The 25,999-nt window shown below is 50.5% G+C and overlaps 1 protein-coding gene across 9 annotated transcripts in view; it reads left to right on the forward strand.

The window, feature by feature from the left end:
• SNPH (syntaphilin) overlaps positions 1 to 25,999 on the forward strand; it is a 37,803-nt gene that overhangs the window by 3,213 nt on the left and 8,591 nt on the right. For 4 of the 9 annotated variants that reach the window (XM_017341719.3, XM_008256195.4, XM_070051981.1 and 1 more), the window contains exon 3: positions 25,636 to 25,732. In XM_017341719.3, coding sequence (XP_017197208.1) covers positions 25,683 to 25,732 — 50 coding nt within the window. In that variant the 5' untranslated portion in view covers positions 25,636 to 25,682. The other 5 variants (XM_051845165.2, XM_051845166.2, XM_051845167.2 and 2 more) reach the window with 3 other exon arrangements.

The following is a 25,999-nucleotide window of genomic DNA, read 5'->3' on the forward strand; positions in this document are numbered from 1 at the left end:
ATTGAGGGATGTGAATCAGGACTGGAGACTGTTCCTTCCAGAGTGAGCTCTGCTTTGCCGCTAGTGATGGCTGCTCCTTAATCGTGGAAAGTGGCTGGGCCTGAGAGACGGGCCTGAGAGACAGTCATGACAGACATGAGTGCCTCTTCTGTACTATGCTGTTTTCTTTTTAAATGAAGCTTTTATTACTTTTTAAAAAGCTTTATTTTATTTATGTGAAAGAGTGACAGAGAAAGAGACAGAGACAGAGAGAAATGTCTTCCATCCAATGATTCACTCCCCAGCTGGCTTCCATGGCTGGAGCTGGGCCATACCAAAGCCAGGACCCTGGAACTCCATCCGGGACTTCCACACAGACAGCAGGGCCCAAAGCACTTGGGCCATCTGCTGCTGCTTTCCCAGGTAGGAAGCTGGATTGGAAGTGGAGCATCTGGGGGACTTGAACCCAGTGCATTCCAACATGAGATGCTCTCATTGCTGCTTTGCCACAGTGCCAGCCCCTACTGTGTTGTTTCACCTTAGTTCAATTATCCACTTCCCAGACCATTCCCTTCTGTAGGCAGTATACATACTTCTATCCTTTGTACAAGTGAGAGAGCGAAGAGTCTTTTCTCAGTGTTGTGCAGCTAATATGTCCTAGAACCTGGGGAACATTTAGTTGGAAACATGGTGGCCTAGGAGGCACAGGAGTTGCTTTTGGTCTGAGCCCTCCTGTTAACTGGATAACCTAGGATAAACCAGTTTCCTTCTGAAGAGAGGTGTTCCTATCTCAAATGCAGTAGAGATATTGCCTGGCTCAAAGAGGCCTCAGTGCAACCCTGTCTCAGTAGAGGGGGTGAAGGAGATTAGCATTGTTATTACTAACATTGATTAGCATTTGTTATTCTTTAGTAGCTAGGCCCTGTGCTAACTGCATGAGATACAGAAAAGAAAAATAAGTTGGGGTCGGCACTGTGGCGCAGTGGGTTAACACCCTGGCCTGAGGTGCCGGCATCCCATGTGGGCCCCGGTTCTGGACCCGGCTGCTCCACTTCCAATCCAGCTCTCTGCTATGACCTGGGATGGCAGTGAAGGGTGGCCCAAGTCCTTGGGCCCCTGCACCCACATGGGAGACCCAGAGGAGGCTCCTGGCTCCTGGCTTCAGATAGGCACAGCTCTGGCCATTGAGGCCATCTGGGAGTGTACCAGCAGATGGAGGACCTCTCTCTCTGTCTCTACCTCTCTCTGTAACTCTAGGTGATGCTGGGTTTCAGGAAGCTCCATCTAACAGAGGAAAGTAGACACATTTGACTGTAGTTACGAAAACCGTCAGGGAATTATGAGGCACACTGATATGGGTGTCAGGGGACAGAGAGAAGGGGATGGTCTTTCCTTCTGAGACAGTCAGGGAGCTTTAGAGAGATGATGCCATTGTCTTCTTATTTTCTGCATTGAGTTTGGGAATAACAATAATAATAAATAATGGTTTTACCCAGGGTGGAACATTTCCTAACTATTAGAGAAACCTGCTAGCTTCTGTCTCCAACCACCTAGAAGGTGTCCATAGGTGTAAGGGACTATACAGGCTCACTCCATGGCACAGCTCCAAGGAACTGCCCAGTTATTCCAGGTAGACCATAACCTTTGCTATCCTTAGAGGCTTCTAGAAGCAGGACTCTTGCCTTGTACCTATAGCCATCTAGTAGGCTTGGTGAGTTCCTGCTGTCTATTCACAGCATCTCACCTGTCTGGAGGAGCCATTAGCACCTGCAGGGGCCGAGACATGTACCCAGGTTGGCTCAGCAGAGTTGGGCTATAACTCAGGCCTAATGGGGACTGCCACGTGGGGTCTTTCATCATCTAGGCCACCAAGGACCTGAGGGGCATTTTATCCTTTAGTGAGCAGCTGGCACTAGCAAAGTTTTGAGGCAAATGAAACCAAGCTTGATCCAAGGGCCTTTGGATAGGGAGGACTGTGTTCCCCAGGCTGCTTTGTGTCTCTGGATGGGCAGCTATTTATGAAGTGTTTGTCACATGCTCAACACAGTACTCTGGATGGAGATGCTGAGCCAACCAAAAGGCAGTGTATAGGAGCAGCCTAGAGCAGTGGAAAGAGCCAGCCCTGCCTGACAAGTCAGGAGACTCAGGTCCTCATCCCAGAACTGCCAGTGACTCACTGGGCAGCCTGAGGTCAGGCCCTTTACTTTCCCGCACCTGCAAAATGCGAGTCAGGGCCTATAGCACCCTTCAATCTCTAAGTGTGCAACAGTGCAGCAGCCCTTTCTTCTGTTCTAGAACTGCTTTACAGGGTCCAAGGGTGGGTAGGATACAGATAACTGTAACTGGAGGAGGGAGGAGATAAATACAAGAAGCATGAACAAATGCACAGTGGATGTGCTGGAGGTGGGAGGGCTTGGGAAGGCTCAGTTCAAAAGCCGTTCTTCAAAGATGGGTTGACGCAGGTACAGAAAGAGGTAGTTGTTGCTGGCTGTTGGTATTTAGAGTTTGATTTTGTTGAATGGGGGAGACAGAAGCCTGCTGTCATCCTGCGACAGCAAGGCTGTATAGCAGAGCTGTGGTTCCTGGCCTTCCGTTTTGCAGAGATCATTGAGGAATCTATCTTAGATAGGCCAGATTTTCATTGTGCCAGAAGAGGAGATTCAAATGATGCTTAAAATTTTGTTTACTAGCATGTAGTAAGCAAAACAGCATTTTAATACCTCTATCCCCAAGTAAGAATACCAGGAAAAAAGGTGCTCTTTCAGATTGAATACATTTTCCTTTATGAAAAGCTCACTGCATTGTCTATATTTTGCTCATGTTTGCCACAGACAGGTGTCCTTGGGTTTGACTCTGGAGTCAGGCTGCTGTTTCTCCCTCTGTGAAAAGCAAGAGTGATACATTCCATCCCCTGAGGTTGTTAGGAGATCTGTATGCCAAAATAAAATATACAAAGTAAGGGACTGCAAATGCAGATGTCTACAAACCAAAACAGATGGGTGGGAAAGTGCTTGCTACAAGAGGCAGCTGCTCTGCTGCTCCCACCCTTCTTGTCTGCTAGAAGGTGGGCCCAGTGTTGTCAACTCTTTTGAGATATAGGACAGCAATCTGCTATTTGTGAAATCTCCTAATTGTTTTAGTGTAGTCAACTAGGCAACATTAAAAACATTTTTTTGTGGGACTGGTGCTATGGCTTTGGCTAAGCCTCCACCTGTGGTGCCAGCATCCCATACGGGTATCGGTTCAGTCCCAGCTGCTCCTATTCTGATCCAGCTCTCTGCTTGTGGCCTGGGAAAACAGTGGAAAATGGCCCAAGTGCTTGGGCCCCTGTACCTGCATGGGAGACCCAGAAAATGCTCCTGGCTCCTGGCTTCTGATCAGCTCAGCTCATCTGTTGCAGCCATCTGGGGAGTGAACCAGCCCATGCAAGACCTTTCTCTTTGTTTCTCCCTTTCTCTGTAACTCTACCTCTCAAATAAATAAATAAATCTTTAAAAAAATTTTTTTGTTTGAGAGAGAGAAAGAAAGGGAGATCTCATCCTCTGGTTCACTCTCAAATGCTTACCACAACCAGCTAGTGCTGGGCCAAGGATGAAGCTGGGAGCCAGGAACCCAATCCAGGTCTCTCACATGAGTGTCAGGAATCCAATTACTTGAGCTGTCACCCAGCCTATCAAAGTCCACATTAGCAGGAACTTGGGAGTCAGGAACCAGAGCCAGAGATGGAACCTAGGTATTCAAATATGGGACACAGATATCTTAACCACTAGGCTAACTGCTAACCAGCCACATTTCTTAAATGTACACACTAAAATGTGCCAGGTATGTAATGTTTGGTAATTGTCAGCTGGTATACAGAAGAGGACAGAGGCAGGAAATGAGGCTGGAAGGGCAGATGTAGGCCAGGACAGGCCTGGTCTGCAAGGCCAGGGAGTTTGACCTTAGTTTGGCAGCTTGTAGTCTTTTGATTCTGAACCCCTGATTTCAAAAGCCCAAACTGGGCCCCTTCCCTTTGGCAGTGCTGTCAGGATTGAGCCTCAAGGGACTGAGTCTCCAGGCACATCTCTGCCCCCATGAAGCTGGTCCTAGCCAGGCCTCCTTGCTGCAGGATTCTGGAAGCCGAGTCGGCAGCCTCAGAAGAGGGAACTTGGATGATGGCCTGTGTAGCCTGGCAGCCAAGCCACCTCTGAGAGACAGGCATGGGAGAGGCTTCTGGCAGCGCCTCCTGGGGAGGGGCAGATCCGGTCCTGTGCTTTGAAGGCACACAGGCCTTGCAGCACAGCTCCTGCTGCCTTCTGCCTGGTTGTGATGTGGTCAGGGTGGCAGGTGGGCTCTGTACAGAGCTCTGCCATTGATCCTGACAGGGGAAGCTGGGGTCTGGAAGCCAAGAACACACTCAGGGATGGTCCTCAGGGCAGCTCCTGTTAGAGGAGGAACCCTGCTCCCAGGACTTCAGATTAGAGCTGCTGATGACAGCTCACGTTTTTGTGGCTCCATTTAATCAAATATTCATCAAGTACCTAATGTGGTAAAGTTCTATTCTGGCCACAGTGGGGGAATACAAAGAAGTGTTCCATCCATTCATTTGACCAGTACACTCTATGTGCCACTGTGTGCACCAAGTGTCTTCTCCATACGCGGGCACCAAGAGGTGGTCCCTGCCCTCAAGGAGCTTGTTAGCCTGGTTGAAGGGAAGATGTATGGATGGTGCATAGGCCTGGCAAATGGAAATACAAAGACCAGCTTCCACTCAATTGTGAGTCTTCTGAGTGTGAGGTGTAAGCCATCCCAGCACCCTTTGCTGAGGGTGGGTGTAGACACAGAGCAGAATTAGCCACCAAAGTGCTCAGTGCCTAGCACACCACAAATTCACCACGTTATTAGCAGCCTACAAAACTGGGCAGTGCCAAAAGAAAGGCCAAAACACAGATGGATCCCAGAAATAAAGAAACAGCAAAACAATTTCAGCCCACTTAGCATATGCTGCCCTCATGTTATAGATGTTATAGACACTGCACCTCAGAGAGGGGAAGTAACTTGTTCAAGGTTGCACAGCTGACCTGTGGCTGTACCTACACTGTTTGGCATCAAAGCCATGTTCTTTCCTCTAACACACTGCGTCTAAATCAGTGATTCATGAATAGAAAAAAACCAATAACATTTGTTGAACACATATGACAGGTGAGGCTACAAAAAGCACGGACTGGCCCAAAGTCGGACAACCACGAAGTGGTGGGGTCAGGGCTCCCACCCAGGTGGTGAGGGCATGGCTTCTCATACCACTGTAGTGACAGAACAGTAGTGTTCAGGTATTCCAAGTACAGTCACAGGAAGGGAGTCTGAATCTTCCACATGCTGCGAGTGCTCGATCCCTCGATCCGAGGCCCATGCTTGCAGGGGCCAGCAAAGGAGGTAAATTTGACTCCTTTCAAGAGAGAATGTTCTTTTTTTTTTTTTTTTTTTTTTTTTTTACTTGACAGAGTTAGAGAGAGAGAAAGGTCTTCCTTCCGTTGATTCACTCCCCAAATGGCCACCATGGCTGGCACTGCACCGATCTGAAACCAGGAGCCAGGTGCTTCCTCCTGGTCTTCCAGGCGGGTGCAGGGGCCCAAGCACTTGGGCCATCCTCCACTGCCTTCCTAGGCCACAGCAGAGAGCTGGACTGGAAGAGGAGCAACTGGGACTAGAACCGGTGCCCATATGGGATGCTGGTGCTGCAGGCAGAGGGTTAACCAAGTGAGCCATGGTGCCGACCCTGAGAGTGTTCTAAAATACAAACTTATCAGCAACAAAATGGTGTGTCTTTGAGCTAGTGTCTCGTCTCTGGGCTGCTGGATGTCCTAGAAAGGATCTGGCCATGAGCTGTGTGTGGCAGTCTTGTGGTCCAGAAGATCTGGAGTTCCAGCAGAGGGCCGTTCACAGGTGATGCAAGTAGCAGGTGGCCACTGGTGTTCCCAGGAGGAGATCTATAGGATGAGAGTATCCAGGAAGGCTTCCTAGCGGAGGAGAGAACAGAGAATGATCTAAGGAGCTGGCAGCAGAAGGGTGGGGGAAAGGAGAGGAGGCGGGCTGAAAGTGAGGCGTCCTGGAGCACAGAGCGCACTCGTCTGGCTGACCCAGACTCTGGTGCCTGTCAGCAGAAGACAGCTCGCTGTTCTCTCTGGCCTTCTAAATGGTAGAAGCAGAGGCACAGTAAATCCTGGGTCTTTCCCAAAGTCTTCTTAGGAGCCCAGTTGGGCTCTTCTTCCCCCTGTTACTTCCCACCCCCCTTCTCCACCCTTCATTGTATTGCTCTCCTTCCTTTCATCCTCCCTTTCAGAAGCGGCAGATTTGGGGCAGTGAGTTCAAGTGGGAGAAGGGCCTCTGCAGGGAGGTGAAGGCACTGGGCAGAGGGCACTTGCCTCACATTTGGAGCACAGAACTGGGGCTTTGGTCGAGGGATGGGTAGGGGTCCAGCTCCGTCCATTTGAGTGGCCCTGGCTCTCTTGGCAGCAGCTCCCTGCTCAAGGTAAGCCCTGGCTTCACAGTCAGGCCAGGCTCATTTCCATTTTGCCACTTTTTAGTCTAGGACACAGGACAAATTGTATTGCTCCCCTGAGTCATTTTCATGTCCTCCAAAGAGCAATGAATTGCTCTTGACAACAGGAGATGGGCTGCTCTGCTATGACCTCTGTGAGAGAGGGCCTGGCGTGCAGCAAATGTCTCCACAGCTATAACTTCCTCCTCTCTCCTTCCTCCTACTGGCCCAGTGGCTCCTCTGCCCTTCTGAGTCCCAGCTTTTGTACCATATGAATAACAGCTAAACTGTATAGTGGGCAAGGGCTGTGTGACCTCTACCAGCCTCCTGACAGCACAGTCATAGAAAAGGCAGCTTATGATGGGGAATCCATGCGACTGGTGTGTGCATCCATGCCTGTTCCCTGGAGGCAAAGCCACCAAATAGCTGGCACCAGAGCCCAAATTCTCCTGCCCCTCTTTCCATCCCGTTACTTTCTCATTCTCTTTCTCCCTAATGCTGTTCTCATTGGCCACCCCTGCCTTCCCAGCTCTTAGCTGGGCTCTCAACAGCCAGATTGCTAACCCAGGGCTTGGTTGGAGTAAACTGGCCTGAGAGCTAGAGAGGAACCTCATGGTACTTTCTGTCTTCAGAAAAGTCCCTAGGTGACCTTGGACACATACCACCTCAGGGCAGCAATATGCCTTCCATGTCCCTCCTTGCCACCCCAATTATTTTGACTCACCCTATGTCTGTAATTTTATTCCTCTTCCTATCCTCATAGTCTTCCTCTTTTCATTCTCTCCCAAGTTCAGATCTTCCTCAAGGTTCAAATGCCATCTTTCGGGGGTCCCTCCACCAAGGTCCACAGCTCCTTCACAGAGTCAAAGCTCCTAAGTTACCAAGCTAAGCTCTGTTCCCTCAGAGGAGGGAGAGCACCTAACTCCTCTAGCCACTACTGTTCCCTGCCCTGCAGTGACCAATCCCCCTGGGTTGTACCCAGGGCCCAGATTAGAGCTATGAAACAGCTTGAACCAACTCACTGTTTGGTGGCTTCCTTCTGGAGAGTCACTCCCCACTCCACAGGCTTGACCCCTGCTTAAGGATAGGCCTCAGAGTCCAGTAGCACAATAGGAGATCAGTGTGGGCAGGAGTCCCAGAGGTCAGCGTACAGATGAAAGCAACTTGGATCCAAGCTTAGACAGCATCAGGCCCCTTGCCCTGCTCTCTGAGGGGTTGGAACGGAGAGCACAGGCTGGATTTGGACACACTTGGACTGCTGTCTTGGCCTCAGTCATGGACTTAGTTTGTGACCATGAGTGGGTCACTTAATTTCTCTTTCTTAAATCACTAACAAAAATCTTCATCCTAGTTAATCCCAGCCTCATAGGAGCAAAGCTGGCACAAGAATTACATGAGATTAAAACCCCTTATGTGTAGAGCCCTGAGCACAGGGTTTAGCACCCAGTAGATGCTTCCATAGTTGGAAGGAAAGAACTTCATTGAAAGGAAGTTTCTTCAAGGAAAGAAAAAATTCCCAGTTTTTCCAAGGCCCTGCTCGTCTTCACTTGGTAGTGAGCTCCCTCCCCCTGGAGATAGCCAGGGGCTTCAGGCGCATGGACACTGGGCTTTGAAATGTTCAGCTTCTTTCCTGCCCTGAATTTCTGTAATCTGTGAAGATTTGACTCAGATCTCAGTCAATTGTTAGAAATAAGTTGGGGTTCAGCCTAGATGTCTATTTAACACAGACAGAAGACCAAATTCTGCTGGAATTATGAGCTAATTGAAGGCTTTCTCATGTGAGGTGGAAAGGCTAAAAACAAAATCAGGTCTTAGAGGCCAGGCTTCAGTGAAGCCTGTGAAGAGAACATGTGACCAAATGTTTAGGGTGGATTGAGAAGGTTACCTACACCCTGGCTACCAGAAGGAATTTCCTATGGCAATCCCCAGTGCCCAACACAACCCAACACAGAAAGCTTCTGGAAAAAAAGCCCAACAAATGACAGGGACCCCTGGTGTCCCTCTCATGTGGAATCCTGGGTTGAGAAACTCTTGGAGTGGCCCTGGAGTCCATGATGCAGTTTCATACACTGTGTGTGTACATGTGTGTGAGTATGCATGCATGCATATGTGTGTGTTATATGCACAGTGTCCTAAGACTTCTCCTACTAACTGCTACTCCTTCCTCCCCAACCCCTTTCCCTCCTCCTCCTAACTTTATTGGAGTACGGCCAATATACAACAAATGGTGCAAAAGTTCTGACATGAAACCATCACCACAATTAAAGTATAAAATACACATCATCCCCCAAAATGTCCTGTGCCTGTTTGTAATTCCTCCTCTTGAGCTGCCTTTCTTCTCATCACAGACAATAACTGATTTGCTTCCCAATCACTAAGTTACTGAGCATTTTCCAGAAGTTTGTGGAAATGGAATCATATAACGTGTCCTTTGGAGGAGGGGTCTGTCATCTTTCACCCAGCATCATTATTTTGAGAATCTCATTATGTATATCAATAGTTTATCTCTTTTTATTGATGAATAATAGTTCCTTTATCTGATTTTTAAAAAGAAATTTTTTCATTTATTTGAAAGGCAGAGTTAGAGAGAGAGAGAGACAGAGAGAGAGACAGAGAGATATCTTTCATCTGCTGGTTCACTCCCCAAATGATCGTTATGGCCAGGACTGGGTCAGGCCAAAGCCAGGAGCCTGGAGTTCCATCCAAGTCTTCCACATGAGTGGTAAGGGCCCAAATAGTTGGGCCATCTTCCACTGCTTTCCCAGGTGCCTTAGTAGGAAGCTGGATCAAAAGTGGAGCAACCAAGACTGGAACTGGCACTCACATGCAATGCTGTTGTCACCAGCTGCAGCTTGACCCACTGCACCACCATGCCTGGCCCATACAGTCATCTGCTGATGGACATTTTTTTCCTAGTTTGTCGCTATTACAAATAAAGCTGTTTTTGAACATTTGTGTCTAAATCATTTAGTGAGGGCCAGCACTGTGGCCTAGCGGGTTAAGCTGCTTTCTGCAACGCCGGCATCCCTTATGGGTGCCAGTTCAAGTCTCGGCTGCTGCACTTCTGATCCAGCTACCCTCTAATGTGCCTGGGAAGGCATTGGAGGATAACCTAAGTCCTTGGGCCCCTGCACCCATGTGGAAGACCCAGATGAAGCCCTGGCTCCTGGCTTCAGATTGGCCCAGCCCTAGCCACTGAGGTCATTTGGGGAGTGAACCAGTGGGTGGAAGTTTTCTCTCTATATATAATTCTGACTTTCAAATAAATAAATAAATAAATCCTTCAGTAAACACCTACTTCTCTGTTTAATTGGGTAAATACCTAGGAGTAGAATGGTAATCAAATGTACATTTTTCAGAAAGTGCTCAGGTGCCTCTCCCCATCTCTTCCTGATCTCTTCTTGGCAGAGCTAATACAGGATCATCTTCTATGATATATAAACCTGACCATAAACCTTAAACCTAATCTTGACCTTAGAACTGCTCAAAACTTTTCTCTGTAGGCTTGACAGGTATCCTTCTCTTCTTCGCCCAGGCCTCCTCTCTACTCCCTCTGGGCCCTTATGTGGCTGCACCGACAGCCCCCAGCCCCCTGTAGCTCTCCTACTCCCCCATAACTCTGTAGACATCAGCCCTTGCCCATGCACTGAGTTTACTGTACTCCCCCACCACCAGCTCCCATGTGCCCAGAGCACAACTCTGCTTCCCTTCTTCATACTCTGCTCTAGGGCACCTCTTCTGCAGAGAAACTCACCCCCTTCTACCCAACCCCTCCCTGATAGACCAGGCTACAATTACTGGGACTCTTGGCAGAGGAGGGCACAGCACACAATAGACACTTGGTAAATATTGACTGAGACAGCCAACCCAAGCCACCGTGTATGAGAAATACTGAAATAGGAGGAGGAGAAGCTGTTAGGGGGTCTCACTTTCAATCTAGGCCATGGATGATCCAGGCTTCAGTTTCCCCCTTGCCGTGGAAGTCACCTACCTCCAAGCATCTTTTGACTTGGACCTTCTGGTTCCTGGTCTCCTGGTATACCAGTGCTGCTGGAGTCAGCATGGGGCAGAATAAACCCAGGCCTGCAAGAACTAGGTTGGTCTGTTCAGTAGGAGGAGCAGGTGGAGGCAGCCCTAAGGTTGGGTCTCCTGATCTCCCAGGCTCACCATTGCCAAATACCTGGGCTTCAAAGGCTCTATTTTGCTGCTTTCTTGAAATCCTATTCTGATTGTGACATTGACCACAGCTTGTGTGCTTAGCACTGGCCTTGTCCCAGCTGTGGCATGGACTATGGACCCTGAGCTTGTTGCCAGCACTGCATTTGACAACCCAGCCTCCCGTCACCGTCATGACAATGATTAACCTCATGTATATGTGAAGGCACTTCAAGAAGTTCATGGGAAAGTGCGATTAAAATAAAAGTCTATTTTGGTACAAAATAATGGTGAAAATCTATTGCTTTTTCATAATATGCATTTCCCGTGAATTTTGAAAGACCCCTTGTCTGCAGAAATTGGCCCTAAGAGAGCCTGGCCTAAGGGTACACACTTGTTATTAAGCTGGGATTTTAATCCTGGAGTGTCCAAGTATGCTATCTGCATTATAGTCATTATAGGGGCCCTGCAGGTGCAGTGCTCAGGCAGTGTTCAGGACACGGAGCCGAGCATTCAGAGGTGAGAGTGATTTTGTGTGTACATTTGTGCATGAACACAACAAAACCTACTGTGTGCGCATCTGTGTACTGGATGGCAGTGATTGGCATAATGATTTTTGTTAATGCAGTACAGCCAGTCTTTAGTGTCCACAGGGGGTTAGGTCTAGGACCCCCGCTAATATCAACATCTTCAAATATTCAAGCCCCTCACATAAAATAGTATATTTGCTTATAATCTATACACATCCTCTCATATATTTCTTAAAGATTTATTTACTTATTTGAAAGGCAGAGTTATAGAGGGGCACAGGCAAAGAGAGAGAGAAAGAGAGAGAGAGATCTCCCATCCACTATTTCACTCCCAGATAGCCACAACAGCCGGAGCTGTGCCCATCTGAAGCCAGGAGCCAGGAGTTTCTTCTGGGTCTCCCACGTGGGTGCAGGGGCCCAAGGACTTGGGCCATCTTCCACTGCTTTCCCAGGATCAAAAAGTGCAGCAACCAGGACTCAAAAGTGGAGCATCCAGGACTCGAACCAGTGCCCATATGGGATGCTAGCACTGCAGGCGGTGGCTTTACCCACTACCCCACATCACCAGTCCCTCATATATTTTAAAATATTTCTAGGTTACTTATAATACCTAGCACAATATCAGCATTATGCTATAAATAGTTGTTATACTATATTGTTTGGGAAATTATGACAAGAAAACAAGAAGAAATTTCTGGTATTTTTTTTTTCAAGTATTTTCGATCCCTGGCTGGTTGACTGTGTGGATACAGAACCCGGGATTTGGAAGGCCAACTGTAATTACATTGTGTAATGTCGCTGCCAGCCCCGAATGAGTGCAGCCTGAACTAAGGTACTCCTGAAGGAGCCGCAGGGTTAGATTCCTGAGAGCCTCTGGTCACATGCTGTCAACACATAGTCTTGTCCTTTTTTAAAAGATTTACTTATTCTTGTATTTATTTGAAATGCAGAGAGAGAGAGAAATCTTTCACCTACTGGTTCATTCCCCAAATGACCACAAAAGCAATAGTTGGACCAGGCCATAGCCAAGAGCCAGGAACTCCATCCAGGTCTCTCATGTGGGTAGCAGCAACTCACGTACTTGAGCCATCTTCCACTGCTTTCCCAGGTAGGGAACTAAATTGGAAGCAGAGCAGTAGGGACTCATAGTGGCACTTTGATATGGGATGCCAGCATCACAAGTTGCAACTTAATTCTCTGTACCACAATGCCAGCCCCCATAACCTTGTCTGATGTGTATTTCTGTTTAAATATAACTTATTTAACACATGTTGTTGGCTCATTCACACTAAAATCACAGCCAGCTGTAACTTCTGCCTGAATGAAACCTAATACTTGCATTTTCTCCATCAGGTGCGTTGCAGCCTTCTTGTGCAGGGAACACCAGACACCACTTGAACACCCAAGCTGAGGTCCCATTTTAAACAGGGAAGGCACCAACCAAAAGCACAAAGCATGCAAAGGGTGGCAGTAACGAGGTCTCAAAAAGGACTCTTGTTTCCAGTGCGAGTTGAGACAAGGCGAGACCTCACTCTGTCTTAGCTGGGGACATGTACTTCAGGTGACTCCATTTTTTTGTCATCTTGTGCTTGCCATGAATGACTGCAAAAGCACTACAAGTATTGATCTGGGGATTATACACACATTTAGCAAGTAGGTGAATTCCCAAACCCAGAATCCAAGAATGGTGGAGACTGATTGTGATGCTTTCTCATCTTTCTCTGAGGGCAGCTGTCAGGATTTCAGGGTGTTGACACAACAAATTGGGCTTTCTGAGTGTAGCAGTGTCATTTGCAACAGCAACCAGAATCAGATCTGATTCTATCTGTAACTGCCAGCTTCCCCTATGTCCCTAGGCAAGGTCGTTGTTCTGTGGACCCTGAGGTTCCTAAAGGTCAATGGGAAGAATGCTCCCTAATCTATGGGAGGCTGTGAGGGTGAATTGAGAGAATGAATGGGAAAGATCCAGAATGGTGCCTGGCACTCGGTGGATGCTAATCAAATGGCAGCTTTAAAACTTTGCTGCTTTCATTATTCCCCTTAAGATCCACTTACCAAGAGTTTTGCAGTCCAGTCTCTGCTAGATCCTGGGAACTCACAAATCAGTGAAACCCTTCCAGCTGTAACCTAGCAGGAGAAAAGCCCACTAAAGAGGCCACTATGTACAAAGGACTGTGGTAGGGGCTGGTGCTAAGGCATAGTAGGTTAAGCCTCTGCCTGTGGTGCGGGCATCCCATCTGATAAACTGGTTCATGTCCTAGCTGCTCCTCTTCTGATCCAGCTCCCTGTTGATGGCCTAGGAAAGCAGTGGAGGATGGCCCAAGTGCTTGGGCCCCTGCACCCATGTGGGGGACCTGGAAGAAGCTCCTGGCTTCAGATCAACCCAGCTCTGGCCATTGCGGCCATTTAGGGAGTGAACCAGCAAATGGAAGACCTCTTTCTTTCTGTGTTACTCAAATAAATAAATAAATCTTGTGAGAGAGAAAGAGAGAGAGAAAGAAAGAAAGAAAGAAACAAAGAAAATAAAAGAAAGAAAGAGTAGTAATAGAAACAAAGCCCCACAGAGCTTGCTTTGTCCCTTTGCTGACTTGCTAAGAAGCCCACACTTGTGGGGTAGTAACATCCACCCTGCTGACTCTAGATTTACTTTTTCATTCAGCAAATATTTATTGAGAGCCTATAGTGTATTGGCTTCCCGTGTAGGTACTGGAGACTAAATGAGGAGAAAAAAATGGGCATATAGCCTCCCCTTTCCAAGGCTTACCTAGACAATAAAGGAATATATATATGTATAATTTATATACATAAGGAATATATATATATGTAAGTTAGTTAGGCGTTACTAAAGGCTATGGAGAAAAACAAAGCATAGGAAGAAAGAGGAAGTATTGACAAATGGGAAGGGGACTCGTATTTTAAAGTGGTCAGGGAATGTTCACTGAGAAGGTGACATTGGAGCTCAGAGCTGAAGGGGGAGAGGCGACATACTGGGCCGAGGTCTGGGAGAACATCATCCCAGGCTGAAGGAACAGCAGGTACGAAGGCCCTGAGGTGGGGCTGTGCAAGGAGGCAAGGTCACCAGAGCAGAGGGAATGAGGGGGAGTGGCAGATGGGGCCACAGAAGCCTAGGGATGTACAGGTCTGTGCAGGACTTGGGGTAAGGACTGGGGCTGCTCCTCCAAGATGGGCCACAGCAGAGCGATTTGGGACTGAGTGGTAACGTGATCTAGTTCATGTTCCGAAAGGATCCCTCTGGCCATAGCACAAATTGTAGGGTTTAGGGAGACTGTTGCATCATTCAGGAGAGGGACGGTGGTGGCTTGGACTGAGGAACTGGAGGTGCTGAGAGGTATGGGGAAGGAAAATGGGCGGGCTCTTCTGACAGGTGTGAGCATCAACCCAACCAGCCAACCAGAATCCTGTCCCAATACTGTCCCTGCTAACTCAGGCGGGGAAAGCTACAGAAAAATACAGATTTTTGAGGGAAAGATCAGAAATTTGTGGTTTAGATGTGTCAATATTGAGAAGTTCTGTTAGACCAAAGGGCAATGTCCTGAAATTCTGTTGTTTGGGAGACAGTATTGGTTTGTGATATTTTTTTCTTTTCCATTTTTTCTTTTTCCTTTGCCAGTAGACCTACAAAGGGATAAAGTGATCATATAGTCAGGAACTTCTTAGATACAGACTATAATTATAATACAGAATGCGATTTTGGACTGAGAAAATGTGTATGAATACCACTAACAGTAAGAATAGATTTTGGTGCTGAATAATGACTGACGCTTCTAAAGTACTTTCCTGCGTCAGGTCCTTGACAGGCATTTAGCACGCATTACTGCCGACGGTGCAGAGCAGCTGGAATCAGCCCCTTTGACTGACAAGGAGACTGAGGCTGAGAGAAGGAAAGTGATATCCCATGTCACGAATGTAGGGCTTGGGGGTTGGAAATCAGACCCAAATGCATCTACTGCCAAAGCTGCAGTTTGTATCTGCCCTCTCAACAAAGGGGGAAAACTCATTCTAGGACAAAAAGATTTTAAAATAGGATGTAGATGTTTGTAAGAATCTCTCCCTGGGCCGGCGCCGCGGCTCACTAGGCTAATCCTCCACCTTGCGGCACCGGCACACCGGGTTCTAGTCCCAGTCGGGGCGCCGGATTCTGTCCCGGTTGCCCCTCTTCCAGGCCAGCTCTCTGCTGTGGCCAGGGAGTGCAGTGGAGGATGGCCCAAGTGCTTGGGCCCTGCACCCCATGGGAGACCAGGAGAAGCACCTGGCTCCTGCCTTTGGATCAGCGCAGCGCGCCAGCTGTGTTGGCCATTGGAGGGTGAACCAATGGCAAAGGAAGACCTTTCTCTCTCTCTCTCACTGTCCATTCTGCCTGTCAAAAAAAAAAAAAAAAAAAAGAATCTCTCCCTGAAAGCATGTGAAAATGCTTGCATTTGGCAAAATGAGGAAGTGAGGCAGCCCTCCAGGGAGGGAAGGCTTCTTGGGAAAAGGGCTTCTTAATCACCCACTCCCTTCGAGCCAGCCTGGGCCACACTGGGCCTTGTCGATGGATCTCGCTGCAGGTGAAGGAATTCATCAGATGTGGGAAATGCTGGTGGCAGTCAGCTGTACAGGGATCAGCTGCTGAGGCAGACAGGCAGCTGGCAGCTGGAGCAGGGGAGGGAGGATGCAGACGTGAGGTGGGCAGGGCTCTTGGGCTATAGCAGGTGCGGCTGGGTGAGCTGCTGGACATCTCCCTCTGTGCTGAGCCCCAGGTGCCCTTAGAAGATGGATGAGTCTTGACTTCCAACAGGAGCAAAGGGTCTGGAGCAGGTGGTGCGATCAGATAGAACCAGCTCACCTTTTAGCCTTCCAGAGCTCACACTGTGGCCTTTGGCAAGTCCTGGATTTTCTGCTTAGAAGATGCGGCAGTTGGTCTACATTGTCTTGAAACGGCAGTAGAGAGGGGGACAGAAAAAGAGATAGGTTTTGGTGGTTCCCTGTTGTGGATGCCTGGGAAGATGGGAGCTCTCTGACATCAGACTGGATGGGGGCGTTCTCCATGACAAGGGGTCTGGCCCCAGGCAGAGCACATCACACCTCCACATCTCTTTAGCCTCTTGGTCTTGTGGTCCGTGAGCCCTCCTGTCTCACGTGAGTGAAGCACAGCACGCAGAGGGTGACCGAGTTGAGTCCTCAGGGCCCCATCTTTCTCTGCCTTGGGATCCTCTTGGCAGGCTCCCACACGTGTTCTTCCTCCCCTGCAGCAAATCCCATGTAAAAATGTTTAACATTCATTTTAGGGAGCTCTTTATTTCTCCCGAACAATTTGCCTGCTTCTTGCTCACCCCTCACCATGAGAACAGCAAGACTGAGCATAATCTGCCTTCTTGCATCGGTGGCCAGGAAGCTCAGCATCAATCCTGAACCTCACTGTTGACATCACGTTTGTATCTGTGGTCGGGCTATGAGATTGCCCTCTCCCTCAGGATCACTGCATAGTTTGCCACAGGTCATTTGTGAGCTGCCTTGAAGTTGGCAGCCTTTCTCCTGTCTTACCCCAGGGCTTTCCTGCACTTGAAAAATTACCTTTTGGTATTACATTATTGAACTTTTCCCTGGACTTAAATGGGGTGAGAGGTGGGGGCTGCAGTGCTGGGCTCATCACTGGAGTCAGGAGTCCAGCCCCCAGCCCTCTGCTCTCCACCTTCTGGGCAGCCTCAGGCCAGTTGCTTGCTCCTTTGGGATTACAGTTGCTCTCTCTATAAAATTTTGCAAGACCTTTTCCATTCTAGGATCTTGATAGTATGTTCTCCCCTGTTGGTACTAACAGAAATCTGAAAGGAAAGGAGACCCCCTTGGGGTACAAGTCTCCCCATCTTTCTACAACCTTTAGAGGAGGGCTCAGGTAGGAGAGCAGAGCTAAGATTTGACAGCTCTATCCATCAGGCAGTCCTGGGAAGCGATGGCTGTGGCCAAAGTTGCTGAAGGGCCTCCATCTGCCAGGAGCCACTTGCCAGGCAGCCACCAAGCTGGGGCTGGCACCTCTCCCTAGGTGTCTAGAGAGCAGCAGTCTTGCAGCAGATGCAATGGTGGAAGTATGGGAACCACAGTTCCCCAACCCGCTCCCTGCCCACGTGGGGAGGCCTGCCCAGCATTACCATTCTGTTGGTGTGGCAAAGGGTGCTGGCAGCTTCAGAGTCACCCCCTGGGCATGTTCTGAATCCCTGAGCTTTATCAGCATGAACTGTATCTGGAAGGAGCAAGACAGAGTCCCTTCCAGAGGGAGTGGCTGTGACAGCAAGAAAAACTGCAGTCCTCCCGTTTTCCAACAACTGCCCCAGGTCCTCCAGTCGTTAACCTTGGTCAGATGCCAAGGGGACAAGCAGAGCTGGAGTGTGGTTCCCACGGAATGTATGAAGTAGCTGAGACTTCAGGAGACCAAGGTGGCTGAGAGAGCTCATGTGACATGGCTGGGGGTCACAGGGATCTCTCAGTGATGGGCATCTCCAGCAATGGGCTACGGTGGGCTTCTTTGCCACAGGGTTGGTTCTGGGAGAAAAGGGGACACCTTATGCTGGTTGGGGAGAAAGCCTGTAAAGAATTTCTTCCTAAATGACCTTCTGTGCTGTACTCTCCACTGGTTTCTGATGTCCTGCTTTACAGAAGCATGAGGAGCCCAGGACATGGGGATAGGCTCCTTCACCTCTCCCACAGTATTTCAGAAGCTAGGTGTTTCCTTGTATGCACCTCAAAGATGTGTGTCCCAGATATGCTGTGCTATGACACCTCATGGTGCAGAATCTCAGATGCCTACCACCTGGGTGCCACCCTGGGTGACTCCTGTGGCCTCTGTGGCTCCAGTTTCCCCACAGGCCAGATGCAACAGTCTCCTCCTGGTCTCCCTCTGTAGCAGCAGTGGGGAGCCTTTTTCCGCCATGGACCATGTGGATATTTATAACTTCATTCACAGGCCATACAAAATTATCAACTTAAAAATGAGCCTGCTACAGATTCATTGAATGTCGAGTCCCTGTGTTACATGGGCAGGGCCAGACCAAAGATTTCATTAGCCTTATATGGCCCGTGGGCCCTGCTCTACAGGGGTCTTGTGAGGATCTGTGGTGCTGTGGATATGCAAAGACTTCACAAGGGGCATCCCCAGTCACCTGTCTCCTCCAGGCTGACCCAGGGTCAGGAGCCGCAGGCAAGCACTGTAAGCCCAGATAGGTAGAGGGAGGGGCCCTGATTCTAGCTCACATTTACCACAACTTGCTGAGCCATTCATTTAAAATATGCATTATATGAATTTTTAAAAATCTGAAGGGTGGGCATTTGGTGCAGTGGTTAAGATGCCACTTGGCTGCCTGTTATCCCATATTGGAATGCCTAGGTTCAAGTCCTAGCTCTGCTTCATTATCTTTTTTTAAGGTTTATTTTATTTATTTGAAAGGCAGAGTTACAGAGAGAGAGAAGGAGACACAGAGAGATCTTCCATCCACTGGTTCACTGCCCAAATGGCCACAATGGCTTGGGGCTTGGCTAGACCCAAGCCAGGAGCTTCCTCTGGGTTTCCCACATGGGTGCAAGGTTCCAAGCACTCGGGCCATCCTCTGTTGCTTTCCCAGGAACATTAGCAGGGATCTTGATCAGAAGTGGACCAGCCATAAGTCAAACCACTGCTCATATGGGATGCTGGTGTTGCAGGGGTCAGCTTTACACACTACGCCACAACACCAGCTCCCTAGCTCTGTTTCTAATTCCAGCTTCCTGCTGACGCACGCCTTGGGAGGCACCAGTGATGACTCGAGGACTTGGGTCCCTGCCACCCATGTGGGAGACCATGATTGAGTTCCCGACTCCTGGCTTCAGCCTGGCCCAGCCATGGCTGTTGTGGGCATTAGGGGAATGAACCTGCAGATGCAAAGTCTTTGTCCGCCTGTGTCAGTCTGTGTATGTGTCTGTGTGTCTTTGTCTCTGTCTCTCTGCCATTCAAATAAATTAATATTTAGTTTTTCAGATATAATTTATATACTATAAATTTAACTCTTTTAAAATGTACAACCCAGGGGTTTTTAACATATTCACAAAATTGTGTGGCCATCAACACTATCAGGTTCCAAAACATTTTCATCATCCCCCAAAAGAAATCTCATCCCCAATAACAGTCATTCCCTATTTCTGCTTCCCCTGACCCTTGGCAACTTCTTTTTTTTATAGTTATTTTATTTATTTGAAAGACAGAGTTACAAAGAGAGGGAGAGATAGAGATCATCCATCTGCTGGTTCACTCACCAGATGATTGCAATGCCTGGGGAAGGGCCAGACCAAAGCCAGGAGCTAGGAACTTCTTTGGGGTCTCCCATGTGGGTGCAGGGGACCATCTTCTGCTGTTTTCCCAGGTGCATTAGCAGGAGCTGAATCAGAAGTAGAGCAGCCAGGACCTGAACCAGCACCCATATGAGATGCTGGCATTGCAGGCAGCCACTTAACCGTTATGCCACAGCACCAGTCCCCAGCCTTTGGCAACTCTAATCTGCTTAACTTTCATATGAATGGGGAGTCATGCATGATATGGCCTTTGGTGTCTGCCTCCTTTCAGTTAGCAACAAGTTTTCAAGCTCCATCTTTGCCCTAGCATGTACCAGCACTACATCCCTTTTTAGGGCCAAGTGATATTCCATTGCATGGATACATTACTCAGTGCTTACCCATTCCTCTGTTGATAGACAGTTAGGTGTTTCTCTGTCTTGGCTGTTGGGAAGAGTGCTGTTATGAATGCTCCTGTGCACATTTTTTGTTTGAACACCTGTTTACTGCTGGGGGAAGTACACACCTAGTAGTGGAATTGCCAGTCCTATGGTAGCTCTATGCCTAACTTTTGAGGAGCTGGCCAGTGTCTTTCCCAGCAGCTTCACTGTCTTACACTCCCACCAGCAGGACATAAGAGCTCCCATTTCTCCGCATCTTTGACAATACTTGGCATTGTCGGTCTTTCTCATTATAGACATCCAGGTGAATGTGCAGTAATGTCTCATTTTGGAAAATATTTATCACATAGATTTTGAACCTGTAAACCACCCCCCCCTTTTTTTTTTTTTTTTTTTTTTGAGAGGCAGAGTGGATAGTGAGAGAGAGAGAAAGAAAGGTCTTCCTTTTGCCGTTGGTTCACCCTCCAATGGCCAACACAGCTGGCGCGCTGCGCTGATCCAAAGGCAGGAGCCAGGTGCTTCTCCTGGTCTCCCATGGGGTGCAGGGCCCAAGCACTTGGGCCATCCTCCACTGCCTTCCTGAGCCACAGAAGAGAGCTGGCCTGGCAGAGGGGCAACCGGGAAAGAATCCGGCGCCCCGACCAGGACTAGAACCTGGTGTGCCTGCACCGCTAGGTGGAAGATTAGCCTATTGAGCCACGGTGTCGGCCCTGTAAACCCTTTTTACAAAGTAAAAACCTTCAGACCTTCTAAAGGTAGGCAGATGCGAGAGGAGCCTCACCAGGAGGAACAGGGAAGAAGGTTCAAGCCGCAGTCTCAGAGGCAAGTCCTTCTGGGTGGGACTCAGGCTCCATGCTCTCTAAACTGTGCATCCAAGGTTACTCACCAGAGACGTTCAGTGTAGCAGCCGACTCCGCCCACAATCCCTTGATTGCCTTGGGGACCCCTCACAGCATTCGCCCACATTGCTGGTCCACTGTGAGAAGAAGGAATCCAGGGACTGCTATCTGTGGTTCCAGCTCTGCAGGTGGATTGGGCAGTAAATAGTCCAGGAAGGAAGGGCCTGGCTTCAGTATGGAGCACAGAGGAGGCCATGGAGTCAGTAGGGGGTCTGCTCAGCACCTCACTGTAAATAGCTCTGGTGGCACTGATCCTCTGAGCATGGCTGCTGGCGACTCTCAGGTTGCCCTTCCCTCACCACTTCTGTCTGTGTTAGCCTTCGGGGAGCACCAGGTGCTCTGCTGGTTGAGGGGCAGCGTGTTCTGCATTCTCCTGTTGCCTGGGCAGAGAGGAGATACTTCCCAAGTTCTGTTCTGCTGGGTGCAGTGCTGTGGCCACAGCTGTCGGTGGTTTGAGTCATCAGGCACAGATTGTTCCGTTCCCTTGGATTTCAGGGTAGCTTTCTTCTTTCGTTTGATGGCTAATGCTTTAGAAGAAGTGAATTCCTTGTACATCCAGGGGCTTTTGCCTTGCTGCAAAATTAGAGGAAGCCAGGTTTCTCCCCAGGCCTTGCTGATTGAGTGTAAGGCCACAGTGGCTCTTTGGAGAAGGCCCTTCATACTTTCACAGATGTGGGAATTGAGATCGAGGCACCTTAGGCATTGCCAGGTGGAAAGCACCGATTAGAAGGCCATCCAGGCAGGAGCAGCCCTACAATCAGAGATTGGCAGATCCAGAAACTCCTTAGAGACCATCTGAGCCAACTCCTTCATCCATTGAGTGTGTGTGTTTGAACCTGGTGTTATCAGAGTGCAGTGTCAACTGTGTTTGGTTTCATGAACTTCTCCAGCGGGTGGCATTCCCTGAGTTTCAGCCCAAGGCATGGCATGCTAAGTGGGCGAGACAGTATGTGGTGGGAAGGTGGTGAGGCGGGGCCTACAGGCAGAGTGGGATCCAGACCTGCTGGCTGGAGGCGCGGTGACTGACCAACAAGTCCCTCCCAGGGGCCACCAGAAAAAGAGTGTTGGAAAGAGTGGGCCTTGAAAGCCAGGATCAGGAGTTTGTCATTCATCTTTACTGGATCAGGGGCCTCCAGCGATTTGGAGCAGGACCAGGCCCTCTTCTCTGTTGCTTCTGCCAGGGCCCTGACCCAAGCCTGACCAGCTGATCCCTTAGGAGTTTTTAGTCACTTGTCCCTTCCCAGCCTTACTTGGCTCAGGCTCCCTACCCTAGGGCTTTCTCAAATGCAGACCTGATTGTGTCCCTCTTCCTTTGAAAGTGCTCCCACAGCTCCCTGTTGCCTGCGGGACAAGAACTTGGCGTAGGTGGCTCTGGCTGGCCTTGCCCCCACCTCCTTCTGCAGCCTCAGCTCTTAGTAGTCCCCCTCGTTTCCTGAGCTATTGAATGATCACTGCCTTTGCCCAGGCTTCTGCACCCTCCCACCACTGAACTCCTATTCATCCCTCAAGACCTAGTACAAATGTGACTTCCCCCTGATGCTCCTGAGGCCACCATTGTCCCTTGAATGTGTTTCTGTTTTGAAGCTCACATCACATGGCGATAGTCTACTCCAGAATACTGGCCGTGCTCATTTTTGTGTCTGTTGTGTCATGAGCACTGGTTGGGCCCCATTCCTGTCTGATTCCACGTGATTCTCACAGTAACCGAAGGAGGTGCACTCTATGACAGCCCCTCTTCCAGAGGGGCTGCAGCTCAGAGCAGCGTGGTGACTGCCCAAGGAGTGAAGCTGCAGGTGGCCAGAACTGCATCCTTCAGTCTCCTGTTCCTGGACCTCCACTGAGGCCCTCAGGACACTGGGCATGTAAGGCAGCAGCCAAAGGGGTGGGTACAGCAGGGCCATTATAAGAGCAAGAAGTGGAGGCAGGCTGGGGTGCGGGAAGGGTTGAGGAGATGAGAGACCCTCAGCCCAGCTCCCTCTAGACTCCCATTTCCTTTCCGCCTTCTATCCAAGTGGCAGCCTCTGGCTGCCTGGGGACAGGCCTGTGGGACTCCGGGCTGAGCAGGTGGCATGGTGACAAACACCATGGTGACCTGCCTCATCTCGGTGCCTAGAGGAGAGGGGACCTGAGTGAGCACAAGGTGAACACTGCGGCTTTGGAGCAGGATCCTGGAGAGGTGGCTCCCTTTGGGCCCGGGTGACTTCTGCTCTCCCACAAGAGACCCTGCCTACAAGGTCCCATCCCAGCAGGGGAAATGCTGCTTCCACCTCCGTCCCAGATGAATGGCTGGCTCTGGCCTCCCAGGAGACTGTCAGCTGCCTCCAGGTACAAATGCCACCCACTTCCTACCCCTAGGCCGAGGAGGCAGAAAAAAGGGAACTCAAGAGGAGGGAGGCACAGACCTGCCAAGCAAGGTAGTAGCAGGGACAGCCAGGACAAAGGCTTCATTGTCCTAAGGCTACACACAGCTCCAAGGCAAACCTGGCATCTCGCCTGCCTCCCAGGACCTGTGTCTAGAACTCTCCCTGCACTTTGCTTGCTCCTTGGCAACCTCACCCATGTTGGCAGGGAAGAGGGAGGCCCTCTGCAGACAGGAGTCCTGCTGTGCTGGACGTCCTCTGAAAGGCACACCTCTACCTTGCAGTCTCCTCAGACACAGAAGGCAAGGAGGGGGTGATGGTGGGAGAATGCCAGGGAGGCCAGGCTGACGTGGGCTAGAAGCCAGAGCCTGTCAGACCTGCAGCCGTGGGACCTGGGCCCAGTGAAAATGTCAGGGCTGCCTTGCAGGATTGTGGTTTGGTGCAATGGAGCAAGGCACATGAAAGTGTTGAGCGGGGTCATCTGGCCACAGAAGGAGTCAGTCAATGACAGGTGACCCTCGAAGCCCTTGCCCACCCACCCCCAGCTACTCCTGGTCAAGGTTGCCATATGTCCAAAGGCATGAGCCACAGCAGCCATCCTGAGAATATGGAGGAGCAGCAGTTGTCACTGCTGTCCCACACCTCCTGCTCTGGGGCCAGCCCTGTGGTTCCAGGAGGCCCTGCCTGGGTGTTTGGGGCACGGTAGATGGGAAGCATTGCCAAGCTGGGGCGAGCAGCTCAGGTGACAGGCATGGTGTCGACGGCTCCTGCAGCCCGGCACCCGACACCTCCAGGCACACAATGCTGGCTGTGTCCAAGCCCTCCAGGGGAACAGGCCACATTCTGTGTCACAGCCAGGAAACAGGCCATCTGAGTAGTGCTTTTGTCCACGCAGGAGGCAGCCCCGCCACTGGCAGGCGTGAGCAGGCTCCTGCGAGGCCTTGATGTGGGAAGGGGTGGTCCCTGGGCCAAGGACTCCGGCGTCTGAGATCCAGCCCCTTCACCTCTGATGCTGACCTGGTTCAGATGGTAGCCCTGCCATACACCTGGGGTGTGACTTGGGCAACTCCCTTCTCTCCAGATTCCTCACCTACAAAAGGGGATTAATCACAGCACTTCCTTGTAGGGTTATTGGGAGGCGTCACTGGCGTAATGTACGTAACGTGCTGGGCATGTCGGGGGCTGGAGAGGAGTGGGGCTGGGTGACGCTTCCTCTCCCTGCATGCGGGAGGTGCAGGGCACAACGTCCTCAGCTGGGTGTCCTGTAACCCAGGCTACTGTCTTTGGTCTCTGCTCTGAGCATGGAGGGGGAGGAAGGTGCTTGGGTCCCTGAAGCTGGCTCGGGATGAGCACGTTGGCAGCGAAGAACCCAGGTGGTCCCTCTCTCTCAGACTCCAGGGTCTCTGAGCTAATGCTCAGTGTGGACCTCCTTCCCACCATAGCCCACACCCAGACCAGAATGGGGCCTCTCCTTCTTAAGCCCCTGTAGGGCTGCTCTGGGAACCCAAGCCCCACCTAGGAAGGAGGCGTAAGGCCCCCCCAGGCAGGGGACAGAGGGCTGAACCCACCTACCCACTTACCTAGAGGGTCAGTGATGGGTCTCCCCAGCCATGGATGGTTCCTACTGGGTCTACCCACCAGAGTACCCAGCAGGAAGTAGAGAGATGCTTCTGTTCTCACCCATCCCAGTCCTCATCTGCTTTGAACCTGGGCCCTAAGTTCCTGGTGGGTGCCGGAAGTCAGCATGCGCGTTTGCAGGGCTGGGTGCAGGGGCCCAGCTGCATGGCCTGCACTGGGGGCAGGCTGCCTAAGCATGTTCCTTGGCACATGTGTGGTGCATCTTGGAATGGCAGGGACATGGTACCCTGGCATGTTCATGCATATCCATATGTCTTTCTACACGTGTGCTGGTATGTTGGTCTGTCTTGTCTCCCCTGTAGACAGGAAGTCCCGAACCACGTGCCAACTGGGAAGGTGAAGGTCGGCGATACCAGCCCAGCCCAATTTGGGGTTCCTGGTCCTACTCCAGGGGTCCTCCAGTCTGCCGCCCCTGCCAAGGAGGGAGGACTGAAGAGCCAGGGGTGGGATCTGAGTGTCAGGGGCTGGGGAAGAAGCAGGCCTGGCTCGTGCGTGGCATAGAAGACTCAGTGCTACACCCGTGGGCAAGAGGCCTGCCACCCGATGCCCTGGGCCCTGGGCAAGGCCTCTGCTCTCCCTGGGGCACAGTCCCTCATCTGAGGACACGGGGTGGTTGGACTGATGATTCGCAGCTGCCCCTGAGGCTCTGACAATTGTGAGTTTGAGACTGGTGGAGGAAGCCTCGCACCAGTCCCATTAAGCTGCTTAGCCAAGGCAGCTGTGGGCAAAGCACGCTCTGTCCCGGGGTGTCCTGCCGAAGGGTGAGAGGAGAAGCCATGCCGGGCAGCGGCCCCAGCGAGAGGATGACATGGCCGGGCCCGGCCCTCCCCGCGGCCCCCACAACCCGCCCTCTCTCCTCAGCCCCCGGGACACCGCCCATCCCGCCCCTCACCCGGACCCGCAGCCTCATGGCCATGTCCCTGCCGGGGAGCAGACGGGCCTCTGCTGGATCCCGCAGGTGAGAGTTTCCCCCTCAGCCAGAACCTTTGCCCTCCGTGGTTGAGAGGAGGGTGGGCATCTGACTCCACCTACCACTGACTTGCAGAGTCTCTGAGCAGATCCTGTCCCGTTTCCCATCTTTAAAATGAGCTTGTTCTCACTCCTCCTGGAGTTATTTAAGAGCTCAATGACATGGTAGATAAAAAAGTGCTCTGAGGGCCTAAGCCACTGGGTTCCCACCAGACTCAGCCTCATCAGTGTTGTTGTTGACCTGAGGCTAATCCTA

This window comes from Oryctolagus cuniculus, chromosome 11 (genome assembly GCF_964237555.1).
Source record: "Oryctolagus cuniculus chromosome 11, mOryCun1.1, whole genome shotgun sequence".
Classification (NCBI taxonomy): Eukaryota; Metazoa; Chordata; class Mammalia; order Lagomorpha; family Leporidae; genus Oryctolagus; species Oryctolagus cuniculus.